Source organism: Triturus cristatus, chromosome 3_2 (genome assembly GCF_964204655.1).
Source record: "Triturus cristatus chromosome 3_2, aTriCri1.1, whole genome shotgun sequence".
Classification (NCBI taxonomy): domain Eukaryota; kingdom Metazoa; phylum Chordata; class Amphibia; order Caudata; family Salamandridae; genus Triturus; species Triturus cristatus.
Window position 1 is genome coordinate 849557769 of NC_140584.1, and position 26407 is coordinate 849584175.

A 26407-nucleotide genomic window follows, 5' to 3' on the forward strand; every position below is an offset into this window, starting at 1 on the left:
AGCCCTGATTAATTTTACTAAAAAACTGGGCAAAAGACCCCCTTAAATGTTACTGACAATCTACCAGGCGAAATGCGCGAGCATTACAACCTTTGGGGAGGGCATATGGGGGTTTCATGATTGTGCCCCAATCCAATACGTCGAAAACACCTTTCTAAGAAGGATTTTGGCAGTTCCTGCTAGCACCGCTGTCTTTAATTGCCACAACGAGCTAGGAGTACCATAAATTTTAGCTCTAATTAAGGTACAACCAGTGCTGCTCTGGCATAGAATCTGGACCTCTACCAGTACAGGTCTAAACAAGGAAATCCTAACCAATGCAATGAAACTAGATCATGCCAGCAAGATTATGTGGTTTAAATATGTAAAAAATGGCATGCATGACATTGAGCATCCAGAATATTTTTCCCTGCCTGAAACATTAAATTCTATACATCGGAAGGAATTTTAAAAAGTATGTATGACTATTCTGGAAGAGAACAGGCTGGTTTTGGACATAAATAAAAACACGGTGGTCCAGCATCAGTTAATTACCATAACATATAACATCCAAACGTACCTATTATGCTGTCTGGGGGGGGTACGATAGGTACGTGTTAACACGCTTCAGATTTGGGACCTTCCACCGTATGATTAGTCATCTGGTTATGAATAATTGGTCATGGGAATTATGCCCATGTCCTTGTGACAACATCTCTTTACAAACAACCATCCATGCAATTTTATTCTGTAAATTCTATGAAAATGAACAACGAAGATGGATTGTACCTCTATTAAAACTGGGAGGATGGAGACAATGCAGCCCTGCTTTTATGTATTTACAGATGTTGGAAAATTATTATTGCATTGGTACCATGGTGGGCTTCCTACAAAGCATATTGAGAGCAAGTAAAATCCTAAATGCTTAGGCCCCTTAGGGATTATTATTAGTACACATGCCAAATATTTTGTACCAGAGATAGTTACAGCTAAATGAACGGTTTTATGTAATCCGTATATATTTATGTTTACCTATGTATATTTGGAAGTAAGATGAAATGTTTTAAATTGTCTGCTTTTATGATTTTATATGCCTAAAATCGAATAAAGCTTGTTTTGATTTGTGTCGCTATTTGATGGTATAAGTTGTTGATGGACGCCTCTCATGTCCGTTACGTTGTGATAAGATATGATAAGATGGGATGTTATGTATTACACTTGATGTTACATGAGCCTATAAGATGTTAATTAAGGCCCTTCGAGTACGATAGATGTCATAAGATCGGGGATCTTGCTATACTGTTCGACCGTTATACTGTTAGATGCTAGGTGATGTCTCACGTCTGACAAGATGGAATACTGAGATGTTGATGCTAAGTGGTGTTGTGGGATGTTATGTAGATTCTATGCCGGTATATCGCTCCCAATATTGCTGGCGCAGATTCTGTTAGCACAAGTCTCTACAGGCACCGCCAAGCTCTCAACTTTCCACCCACTCACCTAACAAATGATTTATATGCGGGTAGATTTTCCACAACCCAATATATTGCAATGTTACGGATGAGATAGTTGGACTGGATATCATAGCGTCTCACGACGACACTCGATTGTTGTACAACTTAAGTTAGTTATCGTCCACAGTTTTTTCAATAAGTTTTACACACTGCCTATAGAGGATATAGCACAACTCAACTGCACCCGTCACATTTGTCTCCTGATTTTCCACTGTTAACTGACTAATAAAGTAGCTTCTATAAACTACAGAGGGCCAAGTATCAGTTATTAACCCCACCGTTAGCTTATTGGTGCCCTGCACTCTTTTTAGCCTGGTTATTCGCATGCCTCAAGATACATCGCCTACCATTCTTAGTTCACTAGCATCCGCGAGCTGAAATCGTGGAGGATTGAAGATGGTTAGTCTCCTCCTTTGGATCCCAAGCATTGCCTATTACAGGTCGCAATTTCTAAACAGTAAGCTTCCCTTTTAAAACTGCTTCACTCCCGTCTGTCTTGGCAATACTGCGAAAAGGCGGCTATATGATTTACGGCAAGCTCAGACCCAGGTCTACATCACTTTGTGAAGCCACACAACAAAAATGGCAGAAGGACTGAACGCAAGATGGCCTACACAAGTCCACAAGAGATTGATTAGCATAAATTATGGTCCTCCTCGTTCACCCAAAAAATAACCCTTAATCTTGCACAAACCAAACAATATATCCTACTTAGAACATATTACACTCCACACCGAACCAACTTTAAACCCTGGACCTATTCAACAAGGATTATTGCTGGAGCTAAAATGCACCACATGCAGATCTGTGCTATATGACTGCCCCTTGATGCACAACTTTTGGGCTAAAGTCCATGACACTATTGACGATCTCACAAACTAAGCTCCCTAGGACCTTTTCATTTTCCGTCTGCGGAACCTTCAATCCCTCATACACTACAGACTTACAGCGAGAAGATTTACTATTAATTGACTTATTTACTCTTCCCCCACAAAACCATCCTCTCCACCTGAAAGTCATGGAGCAACGCCTCTAATAACAAATGGTGGGAGTGGTTAAGATACATTAGGGGTGCTTACTCCATCCTTTCTTCACTACACCCTTGAATCTCGGTCAACAAGGCTCTATGAAACCATCTTTATAGATACCTGAAAGTAATTAACCCCCTACAGACTTCTCTACCATCCCTTCCAGAACCAATCCAATTGACACCTCACTATACTGGTTCATACTCGTACCCCCAACCTACTGCACTCCTCTCCCGTCACTTCCTTGAATGACGGACAGGATCCATTTCCCACTACTGAGATAAGATCAGTCATCACCTCTTTTTCTCACCTCCTTCCTCTCACCTTCCCTCTCCTCCTCTCTCTCTCCCTTTCTTTCGCTCTTATACTTTCTCTTCCTCCTTTCTTTAGTTCCCACCACACGGTTGCACGAAAGCAATACTCTCCCCTAGCCGAACGAATGGTTTACTGTTTATCAACATTTGCATTACCTAGTAAACTATGCAACTGTGCATCATGTATTAATTGTACTCAGCTATTGTTTTTATGACAAGCTTTTGTTTTGTATAATTAAGATATTAAATAAAAATCTTTGAAATAAACACCCATCTGAAGTAGGGGTATCGTGAATCTTGTATAGAATTTACACTATAAAGTTACTGTTTGAACAATACAACTATGAATGTATTGTAAATGGGTTTAATTTCCAATACTTTTCCCTTATAAAACATTCAAGGAAAGAAAAACTGCTAGCGCAGATTATACTGCGGTTTGCAAATCAATAACAGACAATCGGAGCTCAGCATTTATTTAGTGTAGAATTTAGTTCTATAAAGATTATTCACTTTCAGGAATGCTGCCCGGCACTAACCTTTCCTCCAGTCCACCCTGCTTGCAGTTCACAACTTTAAGAGGTCTGGCAAAATCAACCTCATGTGCTCAATACACATTTAGTGGACTATAGATCAGTCCCATTCAAATATTTGGCTTGCTTGGGTGAGCCTGCATCCGCAAACGGCTTGTGACATGGTCAATGACATCTTGGATCAGTCTAGTTGATGATTTTAGTCGTACTGTCATGTCTATCGCTGTCTGAGTGTATCCTGTGAAGAGCCCATTTGATATCTAAAAAGTGAACCCTTCGGTTTTATTTTATACCTCATACACGCAGTGCGTACCAAAAGCAACCCTTTTTTTATTTTCATCGCAAGATACAGTGGTTAGATTTATGGCATAATACATTAATTACTACGAGTGCCAAAGGTCAAATTGTCTAATGGAGACCATTACAAGAACAACATTTTAGCATCCCGAGCAGTCACATTCTGCTGCTGACCAGATGCAGCGCAGCTAGCAGCTTTCAAGAACTTTCACAACTCCCGCTGCACCCATCATCACTAAGATACTTCCTCAAAGTATCCCATGATGGCAGACCACCCAACCCATTCATACAACATGTGGGCACACTGCTCTCCACATCCTTCTGTTACACGGAACATCCCTCTCCTAAAAGCAATGGTCTGGGTCCTCTGCTGACAGTACCTCTATGCTCTCTGAGAAGGCAGAGAGCTGGGCCTTCAGCTCAGCCATCTGCTGCAGTCGCTTGTTGTACTTGCTCATTTCTCCTTGTAGAAAGGCCTGCTGCTCCTCCAGGGTCTGCACTCTAGCCTGCAGATCCTCCTTCTCTTGGTGGGCCTGAGAGAGCGCCTGCTCCTGTCTAGCATTTTAGTAGAACAAGCAAACAAAGAGAATTTACCACTAAGTGAGTACTTAAAGCCCTCCTTATAAGTACACGAGGCAAACTTGAGCACGTTTTTGGCTTTACGCAATAGGAAGGCACGCGCAGGTAAGTTATGGGCTAAATCAAAGAAAATGTAAAAAACACTTACCCGAGCATAGCGTCATTCATTCGCCGTGTTTGGCTCTCAAGTTCGTTCACCCTGCAGTGAAAATAAGGGATCACATTATCAGCCACAAATCAGGGAAAGAGTGGCAGGTTTCAAGAACATGGTAAACACCTCAAAGAAATAGTGTCCTTATAAACAAACGTTAACGGGCAATACATGCAGTGTTATTGATAAGCCAGAAGCTCTCATTATGTTACCAGGAACGGTTAACAGAACCCATACTCCTAATCATCCCAGGGCAAAGGACAACTAATGACAAACTAAAACTTCAATCAGACACTCTGAGGTCAATAGAGCTAACACACTCCTACTCCCACCTCCTCCCCATTCGACACCAGTATGTCCTCTTTTCTTGCTGCTGGCAGTTGAAATAAGTATTTTCCATCTAGAAGCATACATGCTTAATGGCAGTGAATAAGCTTTTGACTGACCGCACTATTGCCATGTTTTGCACATGCTGGTGTGACATTTTTGAGCTTGCAGTGTGCCTTTGTGAGATAAATAGGTACCATAAGCATAACCCTACATCAAGGCTTCTAGTAGAATGAAAAGGGCAGAAGGGGGGGCCTTTTTCAGGGGTGTGGCGGAATAAGCACAACTATGGATCGAATTCAGGAGGTGTGGTCTACGTAATTAAGGGCGTGGCTTAAAACAAACTAAAATCCAGTGCTTCACCCAGTGCACCACCTGACTAGTATTTGTGTGCTTCTACTTGAGATTTTTGTTTCTGCATCTAAACGCATCACACAATAACAGACATGAGCCTAAAATAAGTTAGACCTGTTGGCTTTGCTAACGCTTGTTTATAAGTAAGGCTCCCTGTTTTCCGTTTTTACAGATTTTTACAGACAGAAAACAATGTGTTTTCTTTTTACATTTATTTTAAATAGTGGCTAAATACAGAAAATTGTGCTGCTTTAAAGTGACTCTACCTGCTTTCTTTCATGAATTATAGCTCAACATTTGTGGTATAATGCTAGTATTTACCAGTGGATGTACTGTTATGTAATATTTTGTAGCTTAAATAGCTCAAATATGACAAAGTAATAGCGCGCGTCTATCATTTAAATATGGAAACGTACAGTTTTACAACTTCATTTATACGCAAAACAACAAAATATGGATAAATACACCATCCATCAGAAACATTCACCTGTAAACACCACCTCCATACACATTCATCTGTAAGCACTTTCACCCTGTCAGTATTTTAACAGGGTTGTAACTTCTTCATACACTTTTGCATATAATCACAATTGCAGTTGGTACGTCACCATTGCTCTGTGTGCTTTTCAGAGGAGCTAAACGTTGGATGAGCATGTATTCCCAACACCAATAAGCACAAGAGCCTTGCAGTGGCTTCAGTTTAAACTCCTGAGCTCTCAATCTTGTCCATTATAAACACCCACCCAAACTTCACTTCATACAGACAACCCAGTTCACTGTAAGCAAAATACAAAATGAGTCTGCTGCATAAAATAAACAAAAAAAAGTATCCTAAATACTCTTAGGGAATTAAATAATGAAAACGTGAAAAGTGAACAGGAGCAACCTACCTGTCATGGTTTTTACAGCCACTGCCAACATATAGATATTGAGAAATCTATCAGCGTTTTCCCTGCCACAGTCAGGTTTTACCCACTTCTGGGTCGAAGACACAGAGGAGTACAGCCCACTTACTTACTGTCCATGAAGATGACTGGCACACAGGACAGCAACCAAGGACCACCACGTCTGTCTGTCTTGGGCAAGTTGGTGTATGGTGCCCCAGCTGTTGTTCAGGCTCTTCATTTTTAACTTTACAGTTCGGCTCCAAGTGTTCTTTGGCCTGCCTCTCTTCAGTTTGCCCTCTGGGAATTCAGTAGAGAGCTGATCTTGTGATGGAGTCTTGTACTCTTCTGATGGGGTCTTATTCATCTCCACCTTATTCTCAGAATGATAGAGTCCAGTTCTCTTCTGATGGCATATCCTATCCATCTCCATATTCTTCTCATAATGATGGTGTCCATGCTCTCTTGCTTAGATCTAGTGAGCAGCTCCTGCTTGAAGATGGTTCATGGCCAGAAAATGCACAAGATTCTTCTCAGGTTACCGATCTGGAAGGCTGAGTGTCTGGTAACATCGCTTTTCGTCAGCCGCCAGCACTGTGATCCATACAAGAGTGCGGACAAAACCTAGCTCTGGTAAAGTCTCATCTTGGTGTTGAAGCCTACTAAGAAGACCTCCACAAAGTTATCATCCTGAAGGCGTCCTACCTAGCCTAGTTCAGTCTCCTCCTGATGTTACTGCCTGCCACTTCATCATATCTAATAGTACTCCCAACATAATCAACTCTTCAGTCATGGTCCTTTCCATCCCCCTTGATCAGGAAGCATACTGAATGTGTTGATCTTTAGGCCCACTTACTGTGCCTAGATGTCGAGGTGAGACGTTTTTCTGCATATGGTGGTATGTGTTTAGAGAGAATAGCTAGGTCATCCACATAGTCAATGTTACAGTTGGTTAATGCGACCTTCTTTTGGAATCTGGACTTGCCACTTGCCCCAAGAAAGGGGGTCTTCCTGTATTAGAGTGTGCCCAAAGCCTTAGCTGTGCCAGTGTCAGCCTTAATGGTCTGTAAGGCGTCATCAATAGGCTTGCCAAAAAGCATCTCACTATCAAATGGCATGTTCAGTATTTTGCTTTGCACCTCAGGACGCAACGCTGTTGCCTTCAGCCAACCCCGACGCCTAAGGATAGCCGCTCCAGCTAGCTGATGAAAGGCTAGGGATGCCACATTAATAGAAGCATCTAGGATCTCTGATGCAGAACTTATTCACTCAAGAAGAATCTTTCTTGTTTCTCGTCTTTTATCTTCCGGAAGAAGGTCCATGTAAGGAGCGATATAGGACCACATTTGGCGGTCGTATCTTGCTAATATCGCTAGAGCGTTAGCCACGCATACAGTAGTACCTGAAGTGGTTGTAAATCTCTTGAAAATATTATCAAGGTGCCTTCCCTCCTTGTCAAGTGGTGCAGTAATAGGCGCTAAAGGATTTCTTGATCTCCGTTGGGTAGCCTGTGAGATAACAGAATCTGGCTTAGGATGCCCTACCAGACAGGCTGGACCATCATCAGGAGCTCTATACTTTGTGTCAATCCTGGGCAAGACCAGGATAATTGTGGCGGGTGTTTTCATTACCTTCACTCTTTCCTCCCAGATGTGATCTATAATGGGTATCGCTCTCAATCTTTCTGGATAGATCCTTAAAATCATAAATAAAACAGTCAGACTGCTTGACTGTCATTGACAACTGAAAACGAGAAGCCATCCTTTCAATTAGTGCGTGGAAGCCGCAAATGTCTTCCGGTGGAGAATCTGCAGTTTGGGGAGATGGAAAAGCAGGCGTTGAAATAACATAGTCCTCCCATTTATTACCCGCTTGCTAAGTGTCCTGAGGTTGACCCTCCTACAACCAAGAGTGGGATACAGTATCGTCAGCTTCGTTGAAGGCAGCGATGTCTGTGTCGTCAATGAGGACATGATACGAACAGACAAAGAAATTGTTGTCACTATTGTCGACGATGTCGACGCGGTCGTAGATGACAAAGAGGAAGTTGTTGATGGAACAGTCGTCGACGAGGATGTCGTCGTCCAAGTCATCGTTGACGAGGAAGTCGTCGGCGGTGTTGGAGCCTTTGACATCGCTGGGGCAGTCGACAGCACAGTGGTTTCCATCATCGACGATGGGGTTTTCTACGATGAGCTCTTCAACGATTAGGTAAGAGAAATGCGCTCAGATGGTGATTTTTGTGTCGATGGGAACCCAGAAGATAACACAGTCGACAATATTAGCTTCTTAGAGACTGTAATCTTCATGGATGGTACTGAAGATTGATTTTGTTTATATATTAGATGGCTTTTCTCCTCCGTAGCAAACAAATGCTTCCCTTTTTGTGAGGTGCCTGCATCTTCCTGACGAAACTTCTTAGAAGCCTTTTTTTTGGAATCTTCAGGAGATTCATGAGATCTTTCTCTCCTTTTAGATGTTTCCTGAGAAGCCTGTGAGGTAGAGCTAACCTTATCCTCAGAGACTATATCAGATTTACTTTTCAGTCTCTGAAGTCAAATCAACAACCTATCCTCTCTATCTTTAAGGGTTTTGGTTGAGTAAGTCCTACAGATCTTGAAGTCTTTAACCTTATGCTTAGTGGTAGAGGCAGTAGATCCAGTTCTTATGGGGATTTTCAGAATGCAGCCTCTTACCGCATGTTCCACACAATCTGAAGAGACCTTTCTTTGAAGAATCCAACATTTTGAGTAAATATTTCGAGAACTCGAGAAGAAACTGAGCAGAGCTTAGGGAGACTCCCTTTTACACGACGTGCGATAGAAAATCTGAGGAACCTAGCCTCTCTTGGGAGTGTTCTACAGGGTGCTGTCGCCTGTTTGGCTACTACTTAAGTTTGCTTCTTTTTACAAAAGAAAATGGATAGGCTATTGCAGTGACTGTTCATTGAACTGTAGCCTATGGTAGTATTAAATACTACAGTTATAAGTATACCGCAGGACTCCCACTACGATGACGGGGATGATTCAAGCATGTGAACCTAGGAAAGATCCAATACTGGAGAATTTTGAAGTCTCCACAGTACATTTTGGGGTGTTTCCTGTCACGGGCGCTAGGCCTGCCCACAGACATGAGGGTCCATTTTTATCGGGAGACTTGGGGGAATGCTGGGTGGGTGGAAATTTGTGGCTCCACACAGATTCCAGAACTTTCCACCAAAAAAATGTGAGAAAAATGTGTTTTTTGGACAAAGGTTGAGGTTTGAAAGGGATTCTGGGTCACAGAACTTGGTGATAGCCTCAAAAGTCACCCCATCCTGGTTAAAACGGTACAGGTTTGCTAGGTTTCCCTAGGTGCCGACTGAGCTAGGGTCCTAAATCCACATCTAGGCACATTGCAAAAAAAGGGCCAGTTTTCAGTGGAAAAATGTAATGGGCCCATGTTGCGTTTTGGGCCGTTTCCAGTCAGGGGCACTAGGCTTACCCACACAACTGAGGTACCATTTTTATCAGGAGCTTGGGTGGAATGCTGGATGGGTGGAAGTTTGTGGCTCACCCCAGATTCCAGAACTTTCCATCACAGAAAAGTGAGGAAAAAGTATTTTTTTTTCTTTAAAGTTTGAGGTTTGCAAGGGATTCTGGGTAACAGAACCGGTGAGAGCCACATAAGTCACTACATCCTGGATTTCTGTGGGTGTCTAGTTTTAAAAATGTACAGGTGTGCTAGGTTTTGTGGTAAATAAAATATCACGCTGTCATAATTTTTCAGATATCAATAAGATCATGCATAAAGCAAGAGGCTGAGTCTGTGGTATCAGATTCATAAAGGGCTTTATTCCAATAACTCGAGTCAAAGGGAGAATATCTCCATCACCAAAAAGGATCTGGACGGGGCTGAAAAGTATTCTCAATATTCTCAAAACATTATTCACAGAGTACAGTATATATACATTTCTCAATTGTACGTAAGCAAGAGAGCAAGAGAGAATGAGATAAGAGCATGTGGGCGTGTAAGTAGGCGTGAAGGTGGGCGTCCATGTGGGCGTCCACTTGATGATAATGGGTAAATTGTCATGTGTGGGTGGATACCTGGAGATGATTTCGCAATGTCAGCAGAAATACTTGGCAGAGATGCGCGCGCAGCAGCATGACGTGCGATAGACGTGCAACTAGAGGGTGAAAGGGACTTGACATTTAGCTCTACATGTGGAGACAAAAGTCTGGGGTTATGTCAACCTAATCCCAAATCATATCTAATATCCTATGTTTAAAGAACTGTGTTATCCACAAGGGAAGGGCTCTCGGACAGAATCTATTCTATACTGACTGTGTGTGCGTGTACAAGCGTCTAAGTGTCTACACTAAATGCAAGGGGGTAGGAATATTCCATGGTAACAGGGCTATGAATTACTTGCATAAAGACAGAGAAGCCGGGCCTTTTGCTTGGTAACTGGAAGAATGTTTACTTAAACTACTAGGCAGGAATGCATCGGCTGAGGGGGAAGCAGATAATTCGAAGGTGAAATACAGTTCTTGGCAGGCAGGCAAAACTGGCCGAGGCAGGCACCGTTAGCCGCACAGGGAGTAGGACAAAGTTCATGGATACAGATGCGAGCTCAAGCTGAAGCTGTCAGAGGCAGAGAGCAGGGAAAGGCTTTGAGGACAGAATCGGGCCTACTTGCCTGAACTGTAAAAATGGAGTAACTTAGCCATAAAAAGTCGGTGGCCTTTCATACTTAGGAATCGAATATCCAGCCCATTCATGGCGGATCTGACAGAGGACATGTTGACGGTGGACGCACATGTATTTGCGTCTTCATAACTGGAACTGGAGGGAAACCTACATGTACTTGTGACATGCACATAGAACCGTTGGGGTCCAAGATAGGGGACATAACTGACCAGGAAAATCCACATTTCCACATTCCCTCCTTGTCCCCTACTTGCCCTTCAAGAGATATCAATCTTCATCAATCCATTGATCTGTTCATATAGCATCATTTGTTCTTCTTTCTTCTTCCGTGATCTTGAATGAAATCTTGGTGGTGGAATACACGATGTGGCACACAGACCACAGATCGCTGGTCCACATTGTAGACATAGACAGCAACTGAATAGTATGAGAAGGCCAATACCTAGGAAGGATAGGACCCTCCATCCAAAGGTAGATAATACACTCCAAAACCAACCGGACCAAGTCCAGGTGCCTGGATTCTGGTGTATCTGGCTTACAATCTTATGAAGGCGAGTTATGGCTTTATATACAGATGGCGAATTTTCTGGTATGAAAAATGCAATAGCTTGATCCGATGACCCTACAAGCTCCGCCCCTATCGGCCAGGATAACGTCAAGGACAAGAATATTTTGAAGCACAACAATCCGCATAGCAGACTGCTCTTCTGTTAAATTGCCTAAGGCGGAAATAGTTTCGTTCACTACTGCTTCAAGGGTTCTGGTTAATCTACGTATCAGTTTACTATTGGTAACTGTACCTATATAGGGAAAGAAACCTTTATTGAAATCTGTGTATTTTTCCCATGCTGCTTCAGTGTAATCGACAATTGGGAGATCTCTCTGCTGTCTATTGTGTACTAAATGAGTATTTCTATGAGAATCAGGAGGAGCTAGGAAAACAGGTGGTAGGAGGAATGCTATGTAACAGGTACCATCCCAATCTAGAGGTAAGCGTATATATGCGGTCTGGCCACATATAAAGTAGGAATGACGAGAAGCTCTAAATGTAGACTTGCCTTGATCACTGAATTTTATTACAGTGGTGCATTTACTATGGCCCATGTGTATGGAGCCATTCTTTCTTATACATAATTCCTCTTTTACTGGGAATACGGACATGGCGGGCAAGATTGGTGTAGCTTCAGATTCAACGTTCAGGATCATGAAGTTAAGTGTAAAATTACCTAATCCATATACTTCATTTCTTAGATCAGTTCCTGTTCTTTTGGGAAGTCCCTCCTTGTTAGGGTAGCAGACTTTAAGCAAAAACTAAATTCAGGTTTCCCCATACCCAGTTGTCTTGATAAACTGCGGAATTCGAATCTAGGGAACTAATCAAACTAAACCATGCTCCACAGGAGCCATTGTGTGTGAACGGATAGAGAATAAAGGGGCAAAACTCCCTTATAGTTCTGATAGGGGGGGAGTCGGCCACAGACCCAGCAGTCTGTAGCATTGCTAGTCTGATGTGAATGGTGCAGCATCTGAATAAAGGTATTGTTGCGTAAGGCAAGTCGATATGATAGCTCATAGGATGGCAGATCACTAAATGTGTGCTTTATGGTGTGCTTTATGGTATCATTAGTGGAGGAGTATAAGAGTGAGGCAATAGGAGGAAAAATAGCATGTAGTATTAAGCTGATACATATTATCGTGATGCTCTTAAGATATTGAAAAATTACAGTCACTATACATCTATTTGCTTCTTATCTAGCTCTCTTATTTTTGCTTTGTTATTGTCCAAGATCTTATGCGAGCCAGAATACATGTTCAACCGCTTCACCACCTAGTGGACTTAATTGATCAAACGGGTTCTGACTTTTTGAATCAAGGTTTAGCTTTGTGGAAACTTCTGGGCATTCTCCTCTAGAAAATGTTGTTCAAAATCCAAGTTCAAAGTTTTTTTTTCCTTTGTAAAAGAGTGGTGAAGGTGCACTTTGACTTTAACGGCCGTCCCCGTGGTCGTCCCCGTGGTCCAGAGCACTTCATCCAGGAGCGATGGAGTATTCTTTGACCTGGGTGTTGTCAGGCAAGGCGGCAGCAACCTGCGAACAACAAGAGAGTAGTGCAGACATCAAGGAAGCCAGGTAATCTGTCAGCATGTTACTGTCAACATAAGTAATCTTTTAGGCATTGTAGTGCCCACATATTTTGGTGGTCTACCAAAGACCACTTCATAGGGAGATAAGCCTGTTCTAGAATGAGCTACAATTCGCATGTAAAAGAGGGCAACCGGCAGGGCTACCATCCAGTCTATACCTTTGTCTGCGCAAATTTTTAATGTCTGATTATGTCTTTCTACAAGGCCTGCTGCTTCAGGATGTCGCACACAATGGAATTTCCAGGTATACCCTAACAGAAGGGACACCTGCTTCATTAGTACCAGGACATATTTGTAACCTCTACATCTGTTTATTTGGATATAATCCATTTGGAGCACTTCAAAAGGGTGGTCAGGTGGATGGAATCCACCTTGTTCCATCGGAATGCCTTTACCTGCATTGAATTGGCAACAGATCATACATGTTCTGACCTTTTGTTTCGCTGCTGCACGCAGGTGCTTGTTGAACCATATATTCTGTAAGCTATCTATCATTGCTTTCTCTCCTAAGTGTGCAGGACTATGTGCGGTATTTATAATCACTTGTACCATCGAATTTGCCCTTATTCATCCAACCCTGATCAGTCAGTACCCCTCCTTGTTCCGACCATTTCTTTAATTCGTCCATAGTAGCATGTGTCTGTATGTCTTGTACATCCTTGGAAGGATCCCTAACTGTCATGGCTTTGGACAGTGATAGTATCTGTGATTTTGTCATGTCTAGTGGGGTCTGAGCTGTCTGTTTAGCAGTTCGGTCTGCCAGATCATTGCCTTGGGAAATGGTATCTGTGGCTCTAGTATGTGCTTTACATTTTAGGATAGCTATGGCTGTTGGTAAATGTATTGCTTCCAGTAGGGCTTGAATAAGGGGGCCATGCTGTATCTTGGCCCCATGAGAGGTCAAGAAACCTCTTTCTCGCCAGAAAATCGGTGTAAATGTTTACTCTCAGGTGCTTAGCTCTTATGCACGCTTGTGTCAGGGTGATGAGCTCTGCTGCTTGTGCTGACAATATGTCTATTCTTTTAGTCTCTATTATTACAGTATCAGCAGTCACTGCATATGCTGCCACTAATTCTCCCGCCCCTGTCCTCATGCATGAGCCGTCAACATATAGTGTTAGCTCGGGGTCTGGGAGTGCAACATCTGTAAAGGGTAGCAGGATTCAGTATGTTGCATCGTCTGATCTCTATGTGTGGTTGAAATAACGTTGGCTCATAATCCGTCAGTCTAGCTACAGTCAGGTGTTGTGTTTGTGTCCGGTTCAAGAGAACCTCTACTGCGTGTGGTACTTGTACTGTCAGAGGGTGGCCCAGCACTATCGAGTCACTTTGTCTTATGGCTAAGGCCGTTGCTGCAACTGATTTTAGGCACGCAGGCAAAGCCTGTGCTACTGGGTCTAATGTACTAGAAAGATAAGCACAGGGCTCGTGTTTTCCTGCATGATCTTGTGTTAGGACAGATAGTGCTGTTCCATCCCGCTCTGTCACAAAAAGCATAAACGATTTGTTGTAATCAGGGTTTGCTAAAACTGGTGCTTGACATAAAGCTCTCTTTAATTCTTCAAATGCCACAGTGTGTTCTTGAGGACTTTAGTCTTTTTGTGTCTTGGGCTGTGAAAAACCAGAAATCAATTGAATACGTTCCGGTGCCCACAACTAATTCCCCTGAAAGATCACAATAAAACATGAGAAAAAGGGGAAAACACCATACCTATTTCCTTGGCTTAATTTCTAAGGGGGCTAATTTCTAAGGGGCTTAATTTCTTAAGAGGCTAGCGGGAAGCGAACCTCCTCAGGGGCCAGCAGAAAGCCAATATTCTCCTCCTTCCCCCCCTTTTTGACAGGAGGAAATCTGAAACAGATTTCACTGCTGTCAAACACTATCAAACCCTGTGTCTTGTCAACACTATTAATCCCTGTGTGTAGCTACTGGGCGTAAGCAAAATTATAGGAGATACACAGCGTATGTGAAACGGCGAGAAATCCTTCAAATTAATGTACAAACCTCATTGTGTTAGCTCATAAGCTGGCCAAATGACATCTCATATGCAAATGTCCCTATTACATGAACCTACACCAACCTGAAGTCAATATTAATGCTAGGAGGCCCTAATAGGAATGCTAAATTACCTAAATATTCGGAAAACCAAGTTTAAGAACAGTTGTTAATGTTGATAATTAATAATTTATCTGCTAAAGAAATCAATCAATGTGCAATAATTTCCACCTATACAATAAATAGCCTAATTCAAAAACAAGTCAACTTTTGGGGCCACCACTCACAAGAATGAGCTTACTAAAGCAAACTTTAAAAAGGAAATCCTGTCAGATATTTTCTCATTACCCTAAATACCGAGCCTTATTTGTCACTCTGTGGTGGCAGTCCTTATTTAAAACAGGCCTTCAAGAGTTAAGATGCGAGTGCACAGATCATAATTGTTCCTTAATGTCCAATCTGGAAACATATGACCGAGGCTGCCTGTCTATAAGAGAAAGGCAGTTATGTGAAAAATATTTTAGTCTTGCATAGCCTTTTCTTTTGTTTCATTCATCTCCAACACCAATTAGACATACACTGATAACGTGTTGTCTGCTATTTTGACAGCATGATAATGGTAATATCATGTCTGTGAAATTTAGTAATTGTGCCAAGCCATCAGTATACCGGGCACAGAAAGCATAGATAATTACACTAACATATATAAATGAGCAGCGATGCGTAATTACAGTACCTACAGCTCAGATGCGAACATTCTGGCCTGCTTAATTTGTCAGGCTTATAATCAATAACTTATTTACCTGCCCTATACAACCCCATCTGGCAGTGGGTCATCCCAATGATGACCGCGTCAAGTCTGACACACAGGATCAGCAACAATAATCAAAAAATGACGAACACACGAACCTGTCTTTTTTTTTTTTTTTTTTTTTTTTTTTTATAAAAATGTGCTATGCTTCTTTGTACACAATGTACCCTCATGTCCTAGTCGAAGATGCATCTCACATCTTTCCTCACAGACCCGTAACCACTGGATCATTTATCCAATGCAACTGGTGGCAGCTTGTGGCCACAATTCAAAAATGTCTGAATTTGAAAATCGTTTTTATATAGGCACATAGCCCTTAAAATTCCAAACAAGAGCAACATTTTACTTTCTGACCAGAAGCAATATAACAATTGCTAAAAAATAAAACAAATCTTCTCCATAGACATTTCCTCGGGGCACTTGTTTTGCACAGAATAGAACAAGGGAATCTTTCTCGACTTACATTTCTCAGCTGCCCTGTCTTATCAGAGAAGTTAAAAATAGCCCCTCAGCGCGGCCTGAGCCTGGGCTGCCAGCCATCTTTTTTTTGTTTTTCTTACTCCTGGCCCCAAGGCTCTCCAGCTGCAGGCATTACACAGATGCGATGTCAGAGAAGCCTTCTAAGCAGTGCCCTGTTCTGCTCCTCTCATCGGCCCCCACCTACACTGGCTACAAGGTCAGAATCTGTCTCCGATTTCTGTATCACATTCTGCTCTACACGGCCCCCACCTTCTCCTCACTCTGAAGCTGTCAAAGACAAAAAGACTACTCAATTCCATAAAAACTGCAATAATTCGCTCAATTGAAAAATTATTTTTACATACAATTTGCACTCAGGGGGTCATAATCTTACCGACTTGACCCAGCACATTGGCTCACTGGACCATCAAGAACACAAACCTGTATTCATGAAAAATTTGCAAATTCGAAATACCCACAATTCTTTTTCCAAGCTAAACTTGTCACTAATTATTTTTCGTTAACACTTTGTACCTTAGGGGTGTCATCAAATCACAGGAGTTGCTCCTTCTCTAGCTGCACCCCTCTCAATTTCCTATTGACAATGTAGTCAAATGTTGGACCATGTAAACACCAGCTATGCGCTGTTCATTTGGTGGGTGGCTCAAGAACCTTTGGGCTACTATATCATTATTATTTGTATCGCTGTACTTGCTGTTACACTCTAACTGGTCTTTCTACTGGGGCCACTCTTGCTAGGTCCTCTGAAAGGACGGGATAAATACCAGCAACGTCAGTATTTCTTTTTCTGTCAGCCTGCGCTCATTTTACCAGCTCAAATTCCTCCTGTAACATCTCATCCTTGGCTTTTCCAGACACCAGTCCACTTCTCTCTGCTTCATGAAACACTTACTCTGTCCTTCTATGTCACTCCTTGCGCCAAAAACTCAATGGCATCCTTCCAAGCTGGTCTACATTTTCTCTTTCATAAGAGTGTTTCGTTGTCCATCTACTTGTCCTGCTTTTACTCGTATACCTTCCTCAACTAACACGTTTTCTCGGGCTTTGTCTGAATCCTCCCTACTTTTCTCTTCTTTTCTGAGCGCTTACTCTGTGCGTCTATGCTATTCTTTACGCCATAATTCAACAGCGTCTTTCTGTGACTGTCTAGCTTTCCTCTTCCACAACTCTTCTTCGACTTTCATGATACATTCGGCATCCCAGGTCCCAGCTACGGGCCATCTCTGACTTTCTGGTAACTCTTTGGTGTAGTCCACCCATAGATCAAGGAATAATATGGCGTCTAAGCCATGCTTGTGATACATTATTTGCCCTGGAGTGTCCCTAGGAGGAATAGGAACTGCTTCTTCAAGCACCCCTTTTCTAGTAATAATCTGTCTTAACTTCGAAAAGAGCGGCATATTGACAACTGATCTGATACTTAATCTGGAACACACTTAATACAAAAAGCACAAAAATGAACAATGAACAATGAACAATCATTCATACCACAATATTTGAACACTTTAAACATTAAACATTAAACATTTTAACAACGACCGACAATGATGACAGTCTGCCTAACTAATCACCACGCTGAATTCTTGACAATAACTGAATACTTCGGAATACTTGATATACTGCTAAACAGTACATATACACTGCTAAACAGTGCAGACCGGATTTGTGTACCCAAATCCGTCTTGACCGGCACAACCTATGTGCGCGTCAACACGCCTCCCCGGCGATGGTACTCACCGAGTAGCTCCTCAGAGAATGGACTGGACTCGACGACTGCGGACATCGGACCCTCTGGACATCGGGACTTTGAAAACCTGGTGGGCCTCTGTATACCTCGGACGCAGCTCTCTCGCAGGTGGGCTCTGGGTAGACAATCTGCGTTCCTCACCGCCTCGTATGGATGCCTGGTCACAGTCTGTCCCCTTCGGTGGCCTGAGGGAGTTGGCGGGAAAACCCGCGACGTGCACGCTTGAAGTCCATCACGGCTATGGAAGGGGGCAAAACAGGACCTTCATCTCCGGCGTGTGGGGAAAGAGATTAAACTGTTCGGGCGCCATTCTGTGGTAAATAAAATATCACGCTGTCATAATTTTTCAGATATCAATAAGATCATGCATAAAGCAAGAGGCTGAGTCTGTGGTATCAGATTCATAAAGGGCTTTATTCCAATAACTCGAGTCAAAGCGAGAATATCTCCATCACCAAAAAGGATCTGGACGGGGCTGAAAAGTATTCTCAATATTCTCAAAACATTATTCACAGAGTACAGTATATATACATTTCTCAATTGTACGTAAGCAAGAGAGCAAGAGAGAATGAGATAAGAGCATGTGGGCGTGTAAGTAGGCGTGAAGGTGGGCGTCCATGTGGGCGTCCACTTGATGATAATGGGTAAATTGTCATGTGTGGGTGGATACCTGGAGATGATTTCGCAATGTCAGCAGAAATACTTGGCAGAGATGCGCGCGCAGCAGCATGACGTGTGATAGACGTGCAACTAGAGGGTGAAAGGGACTTGACATTTAGCTCTACATGTGGAGACAAAAGTCTGGGGTTATGTCAACCTAATCCCAAATCATATCTAATATCCTATGTTTAAAGAACTGTGTTATCCACAAGGGAAGGGCTCTCGGACAGAATCTATTCTATACTGACTGTGTGTGCGTGTACAAGCGTCTAAGTGTCTACACTAAATGCGAGGGGGTAGGAATATTCCATGGTAACAGGGCTATGAATTACTTGCATAAAGACAGAGAAGCCGGGCCTTTTGCTTGGTAACTGGAAGAATGTTTACTTAAACTACTAGGCAGGAATGCATCGGCTGAGGGGGAAGCAGATAATTCGAAGGTGAAATACAGTTCTTGGCAGGCAGGCAAAACTGGCCGAGGCAGGCACCGTTAGCCGCACAGGGAGTAGGACAAAGTTCATGGATACAGATGCGAGCTCAAGCTGAAGCTGTCAGAGGCAGAGAGCAGGGAAAGGCTTTGAGGACAGAATCGGGCCTACTTGCCTGAACTGTAAAAATGGAGTAACTTAGCCATAAAAAGTCGGTGGCCTTTCATACTTAGGAATCGAATATCCAGCCCATTCATGGCGGATCTGACAGAGGACATGTTGACGGTGGACGCACATGTATTTGCGTCTTCATAACTGGAACTGGAGGGAAACATACATGTACTTGTGACATGCACATAGAACCGTTGGGGTCCAAGATAGGGGACATAACTGACCAGGAAAATCCACATTTCCACAGTTTCCCTAGGTGCCTGCTGAGCAAGGTTCCAAAATCCACAGCTAGGCACATTGCGAAAAAAGGTCAGTTTTCACTGGAAAAATGTGATGTGCTCAAGTTACGTTTTGGGCTGTTTCCTGTCACGTGTACTAGGCCTACCCACAAAAGTGAGGTGCCATTTTTATCGGGAGACTTGGGGAATACAGAATTGTAGAACAAGTGTTATTACCAATTGACTTGTTATGCATTTCTGCCTTCCAAATGTAAACCATTACATGGGACAGCAGAGTTATTGGCTGTGGGTAACTCGGGTTCTTGGTAAACCAACAAGCACTCTATATCAGCAAAACTAGAAGGGTCCAGTGGACCTAACGGTATATTGCTTAAAAAAAAAAAAAAAATCGGCAATACATAGAAGAAGTTACAAGTGCAAACTTTATCACAAATGGCTATTTTTTTTCAACTCAATATCAATATTTTTTTCATTTCAACTATTAGTTTCTATAGGAATACCTTCAAGGTTCTATACAAATGACCCGTTGTTGAAATCAGAATTTTGTATAGCATTCCGGGATCCATTATTGGTTTCACACCCATTTCTACCATTAACTGGTAGGAGGAGGTTGAAATTATAAAAATAGGAAAAATAGGCCATGTCCCAGTAAAATGCCAAAACTGTGTAAAACATTTTGGTTTTCTGACAAACGTCTGCCTGTTCCTGAAAGATGGGTAGATGGTGATTTTAGCACAACAAACCCTTTGTTGATACCATTTGCAAGGGGAAAAACCGACTTTCTTCTGCAGCACTTTTTCCTCATTTCCCCACCAAAAAAAAACCAAATTTATCTGTATTTTGGCTAATTTCTCTGTCCTCTACTGGGGAATCCACAAACCCTTGGTACCTTTAGAAGGCTCAGGATTTTGGAAGAAAAGGATGCAAATTTGGCATGAATACCTTATGTAGACAAAACGTTAAAGGGCCTAAGTGGGGGGGGGGGGGGGGTAGCAAAGGGGTTTATTCATTCAATAAAAGGTCCCTAAAATAACGTAACTTCCTACACTGCTGTCAGAATTGGCGAGGTGGGAAGGCCATTCCTATAGGACACAGCACAGCTAGTTTTAAAATTCCCTAAAGCAAAATCGGCCTTCTCATCAAGTACCTAGCACTTTCAAAAGGTATGCTCACAAAGCATGCATGGACATCTTAAGAAAACTCCACAGACTAAATCTAGGCTTGTTTCAGGGTTTAACATCAGTTCCAATTCCACATGCTACCGTCTGTGGAATCCAGAACAAGGTGGGAGCATTTGTTGCAGGACCTGGAGTCATGCTTGACCGCTAGACACTATAGACAGATGTTGTGCGGGTCCATGACCGATATCTCTTTCCCACACATACAACACAGCTTAAAAACTGTAGTCTTTGGTGGCATCATGCCTGGAAAATAGCCAGAAAGGATTCATTTAATAAATCTGGGTTTGAAATTAAAACAAAATTGGAGATGCATACCTAACCCATGTCGAACGACACAGAAGAAAGACACTGATCTCAACAAGCAGAGGTGGCACCTACTGGCAGAGCCATTTTATTTCATTTTTTTCAGATTTATATGGCACGAACTCGACCGGAAGGTATTGGAGCGCTTGACATGAGCACCAGTTATGTTACACAAGGACACATTCATATTTTGTTTTTGGGTAGGCATGGGGAGATTAAGTGATTAGCCCAGAATCACAGGATTTGGAGTAGACCCCGAGGCTAGAACCTTGGTTTCCCAGCTCCAAAGTTGGGAGTCTAGCCGTAAGCCCACATTCTCTCATGTCCCAGGAAGTTACAATGGATACTGATGGCACCACCTATCATCGCGTAACCATGCTTTTCTAGATCCAGTATGCCGATTGGGAAGATTAAAAGTATAAGGAATCTGTAAGTAGAAGTATCAGTTTTAGCTTGTGGCTTCTGTATTTGTAAAGGGAAAATATCTTAAAATTACATTTTGTTTTATAAAATTCATTTCAATGAGTGTGCTTAAAAGATGTTTAGAAGTAGAAACACAATACACAGGTGTAACATGAATACCTATTTAAATTAAGTTGAAACATTTCTGTCCCAAGAACAACATTATTTGGATGTACAAGTAGCAGGCATATAGACAAAATGGAACCAAGAAAATTACTGATCAATAAGTAAAATGTATTAAAGTGAGAAAATACATTTGTAAGCATTACAACTTTTTGTGAGGAATGTGTTGTAGTGAGCATAGTGCATTGATGGGGTTCTAGTTAAAGAGAAAATGTCATCTGCATGGAGTGCAGTTTGGAAAACAAAAAAAAACACAAATTAAGAAAACACACAAATATCAATTATATCTAATGCCTCCCTTATCTCACCGTGTAGACTTTTCTTCCAAGGCTTGCTCCAGAAACAACAAGGATTCTTCTCTTGCAGATAGCTGAACACTTTTCTCAGAGACCATGTCTTTTATCCCATCACGTTCAGACTCTAGCTCAGACACTCTCTCCATCAGAGTTGCCAGCTCTGCAGAATGAAATTGAGATGGATGAATACCTTTATCACATCCTCAAACGAAGATTAGCTAAGTCAAAGTGAGCAGCAAGTGTACAACAAGGGGCTCAATATGCACTAGAACGCCCAGTTATTAAAGAAAAAAAGGTTGTATCACACATCAAGTCAAGACATGAAGTAATGTACCAAATGCTTCAGATGGACAAAGCGAAAGAGTAAGGAGCACTGCACTCTGCCTGTTCCCCTTTATGATGCTGTGCAACACATAGACCCAAAATGAGAACCTTGAAGACGACATGGCTGAAAAACTTCAGAGATGGAAAACCCTGCTTACTGTCTTCCTCATCAACAAAGGACACATTTTAAGGACAGATGAAGATCCCAAAAGCACACTGAATGTCATTCCTTAATACACCCCATTCCTGCAAGGCTATTATTCCGGGCGATTACAAAGGATGGAGATATAACACAAATGAAAATATAGATCATGTAAAAATCTCTTGCTTTCAATGGGAGGGAATTTCATTGGAAGAGCCACCAATTCAAGCATGAACAGGTAGCCCAATGTTAAAGACTTCTTGTGAGAATTGAGCATCTGTAATGCAAACAGAAACCTGGTTTAAAAGTAAATAAAATCAAGGATAACGAGAGAAACCAACCAACTGGAAGAACTGATGGAATTGCTATTTCACATCATGCGCAAAGGCAAGATAGTCAATAATTCACAGAAGGGAGAGAGCCAAAGAGGGACTGCGCGCAAAGTGAGGGAGAAAGTGGTCACATCACTAAAAAAGTTATGCATTTGTGACCCCATTGTATTGTTCTTTGTTTTTTATAACATTGTTCTTGACAAACGAGTTCCCTAGAACTGCCAAAAAACACAAGGAAGGACGGAGGGCTAATGAAAGTTCCAGCACACACGCCCCTGAATTAGACTGAGAAACAAAAAGGTGTGCAGTTCCTGTTGAAGGTAGGTCAGTAGGGTCCTGAATGATCAAGTCCGAGGGATCTGCTCCTTCAGAAGCAGGAGTCCTCACATACCCAGAGGGGTGTCATGCTTCATCACTGGGCAGCTCCTCGTTGGGCAGGCGCTCCAACGGGCCCAGCAAGGGGGCTCTTTGCCAGAGTTCTTATGAGCTGCCGTTTGTGAAGTGTGAGTGTGACGGTGAAGGAATAGTATGAGAGTAGAGTGCTAGGAAGATTATTAAATAAACTCCTAGGGGCTCGTAAATAGGGTTTTAATGTTTTTAAAATAACCTGGGGTTCAACACAAGTGTGGCTTAGGTGGATATAATGGTCCACGTTAGCTCAAGGTATAGGTAGTGGTCAACATGTTTCTTGCCGGTAACGTCTGGAAAGATCAAGGCAATTGGTTAGGACTGTGAGGGAAAATAACTAAACTACTCATACGTGGAGAGTTAGGTGCACATGTCTTGCTTAGTGCCGTGCTGTCCCATACGCAAAATGATACAGAGTATACCTTAATGCCATCAACAAATGTACCGACTGCTAGAGTCAGGGGGAATGGCTCCAATAAGCCGAAGCCGAGTTGTGCAAAGCGTCATCCCGTGATCCCGGATCGTCGTGGAAAGTGTGCAACCTACCCGTTGCTCTGCTCGAGCCCTCACCATCACACTTCACAAACGGCAGCTCAAAAGAACTCCGGCAAAGAGCCCCCTCGCTAGGCTAGTTGTAGCCCTCAGTGAGACCAGGTATTCCCACAGGGAGGAGGAACCCATATGATGAAGCATGCCACCTATGGTGGGTGAGGGTATTCGTCCTATAAGGGATCTGTCGCCTGTGGTGGCACTAGTCCGGCATTTCTTAGTCTGTCTCCGTGCTAGCATAGACCAGAGGATTTTTTGTGTTATAATAGTATGTACAGAGCCCACTTCCTACATGTAGAACATTAAGGAAAATGCCCCCAGATAGGCAGCATGAATAGAGAAGCCGAGAAAAATACACCAATGGTTTAAAGAACCAACAGCTTCCATACCACATCATGTCTTATGCTGGCACTAGCTCGAGTCTCAGTTGTCTTTGCCAAGCTTACGTGGAGCACAATTACAGAAGTAATGTTCTAACATAGAAGTCGGAAGATGGAACAGTGACTTCAACAAAACACCCAAAAGCTCCAGCTTCACAGCAAGGCCAGGTCTACACTACCAAATTCTCCTCTGTTGCAACAGGAGTGTTAATTTAGATCAGACCTGGGGCCCCCTTCTCCACTGAAGAGGTGGTAATAGAACAGGAGGGCCGCTATGCACTTATCAAGAGCCATTTATAATGCCAAAACACTTTTTTAAGCATCAAATATGCACCTAACACAGAACAAACCCTGTTCCTTCGCCGGTTGTCAAAAGCACTCTCCCGCTGGGTTTGAGTTCCATGGCTCCTGTGTGGAGACTTTAACAGCGTCCTGAGCAGAGACCTTGACAGATCCATCTCTCTACTACCTAGCACCCAAGGCCTTACACAAGTTGGATGAGCATTTGCACATGATAGATATTTGGCACCAGCGAAATGCTCTTAAAGAAAGGATGTATTTGTGGAAAAGTTGCTTGTTGACATTTTTGGAAGAGAATCTTTCACGCCAGGCTTTGTGGTGGAGAGGGCGCACGCCCTCTGATAGCCCGCATCATGAACTTTCGAGACCGAGACACTGCCCTACGTCTAGCCAGGGAGCGGGGAGACGTCACCTGGCAAGTCTCAAAAATTGCATTTTACCCTGATTTTACAGCGATGGTACAGGAAGCCCGGTGTAAGTTCACAGGGGTTAAGGCGGCGCTCCGCAATCTCGGCCTTAAGTACGGCATGCTATAACGGCACAGCAGTATTAATCCATAAAAGAGTCCCGTTTCATTGCCAACAGGTTATTGGTGATAGAGAGGGGCGCTATATCATAGTGAGGGGAGTGCTGATGGGCCATGGGGTCATCTTGGTTTGTGTCTATGGCCCCAACACTGACTCCCCAGAGTACTTCCACGCGCTAAACGCTCCACTTTCTAAACTAGAACCTGCTTTGCTCCTGATTGGTCGAGATTTCAATCTTTTACTGGATGTGGGCTTGGACAGTATCTCGGATGCGGCGGACACTAAGCCCAGAGCGCGGCACGCAATCCGTGAACTTTGTGAACATTTCTCCCTCATTGACATTTGGCGCGGGCGTAAACCCTCCTCCACTTGCTACACACACTTTTCTGGCCAACACAATACTTGGACTAGGATCGACTACTGGCTGCTCTCTCCAGGTGTGTCCCCCTGGTACCGGACATTGAGGACACTACCCAGGACGTACTCTGACCACTCGCCTGTGTTGCTTTGCCTGCATGTATCACGCCCCAAGGGTTTTGAGAGACAATGGCGCTTCCCTGGGCGCGCGCTATTAGACGACCTATTCTGCAACGAGGTCAATGAGGCGATTGAGGAATATTTTGCGATTAACACCGGCTCGGTAGACTCCTGGGCCATGCTGTGGGAGGGGTTTAAGGCCTACATTCGGGGTGTTTGTATAGCCAAACATGCAGGGGTCCTCAAGGCGTTGCGCACAACACTCGCACAGTTGGAGGCTAAACTAGAGTCGTTAGATGCAGAGGCGCTTCACGCTCCTCCTGGCTCTGTACTGGCCAGGAGGCTGAGCCTCCTCTCCGATTACAGGGAGACGGCGGATAGAGAGATCCTTTATTTGGGTAAATACCAAACTGCCCGTAGATATGGGGAGGGCGATCGTCCAGGCCGCACCTTAGCTCAGGCTCTGAGGCCGCCGTACAGCAAGGCATACGTCACTGAAATACGTGGCCAGGACGGATCGCTTCGCTCGACACCCTCGGAGATCAAGGATGAATTTCTGGCCCACTTCTCTGCATTATACACGACTAGACACAGCAGTGACACTACTGCTCGAGAGGACTACTTATCTGAAATTGCGCTAGTGTTTTTAGAGAAGGGCATGCAGGAGTTTATGGCAGAGCCCATAACGGTGACCGAGGTACGAGGGACGATTAAAGTACTTCGGGGCTCCTCTGGTCCGGGCCTCGATGGCCTGACTGGACTGGCGAGTTCTACAAGGCCTTTTCAGATCTGTTAGCACCGAAACTTATTGAGGTGTATGCTGAGGCCTTGGAGCGGGAGACCCTTCCGCCCACCTTGAGCGAAGCGGTCATTCTACTTCCAAAGCCTAATAAGGACCCAGCGCTTTGTGGGTCATACCGGCCCCTTTCGCTATTAAACATCGACTACAAGATCCTCGCCAAAATCGTGGCCAACAGACTCTCACAATTGATGGAGTTTATCATTTTGCCGGCTCAATCGGGCTTTGTCCCCCACCGCTCGACCCAATTGAATTTGCGGACTTTGTTCTCGGTGCTACACAGGATAAACCCCGCTACCCCAACGGCGGCAATACTGCTTGACACAGAAAAAGCATTTGACACTCTCGAATGGCCCTTCTTCTTGTCCATAATGCGGCGGATGGGCATGCCAGCCAGCTTCATTGCCACCACGAAGCTATTATACAGTCGGCCCACGGCGAGACTTCGTATTAAATGGCACGTTGTCGCACCCGTTTGCT

General features: G+C 43.3%; 1 protein-coding gene across 4 annotated transcripts in view; it reads right to left on the reverse strand.

Moving 5' to 3' along the window:
• The window catches only part of SPAG5 (sperm associated antigen 5), a 577046-nt gene that overhangs the window by 372798 nt on the left and 177841 nt on the right, over positions 1-26407 (reverse strand). For all 4 annotated transcript variants that reach the window (XM_085649122.1, XM_085649121.1, XM_085649120.1 and 1 more), the window contains 3 exons: positions 21702-21849; positions 4390-4440; positions 4043-4217 (listed from right to left, as the gene is read on the reverse strand). In XM_085649122.1, coding sequence (XP_085505248.1) covers positions 4043-4217; positions 4390-4440; positions 21702-21849 — 374 coding nt within the window. The remainder of the gene's footprint in view (positions 1-4042; positions 4218-4389; positions 4441-21701; positions 21850-26407) is intronic.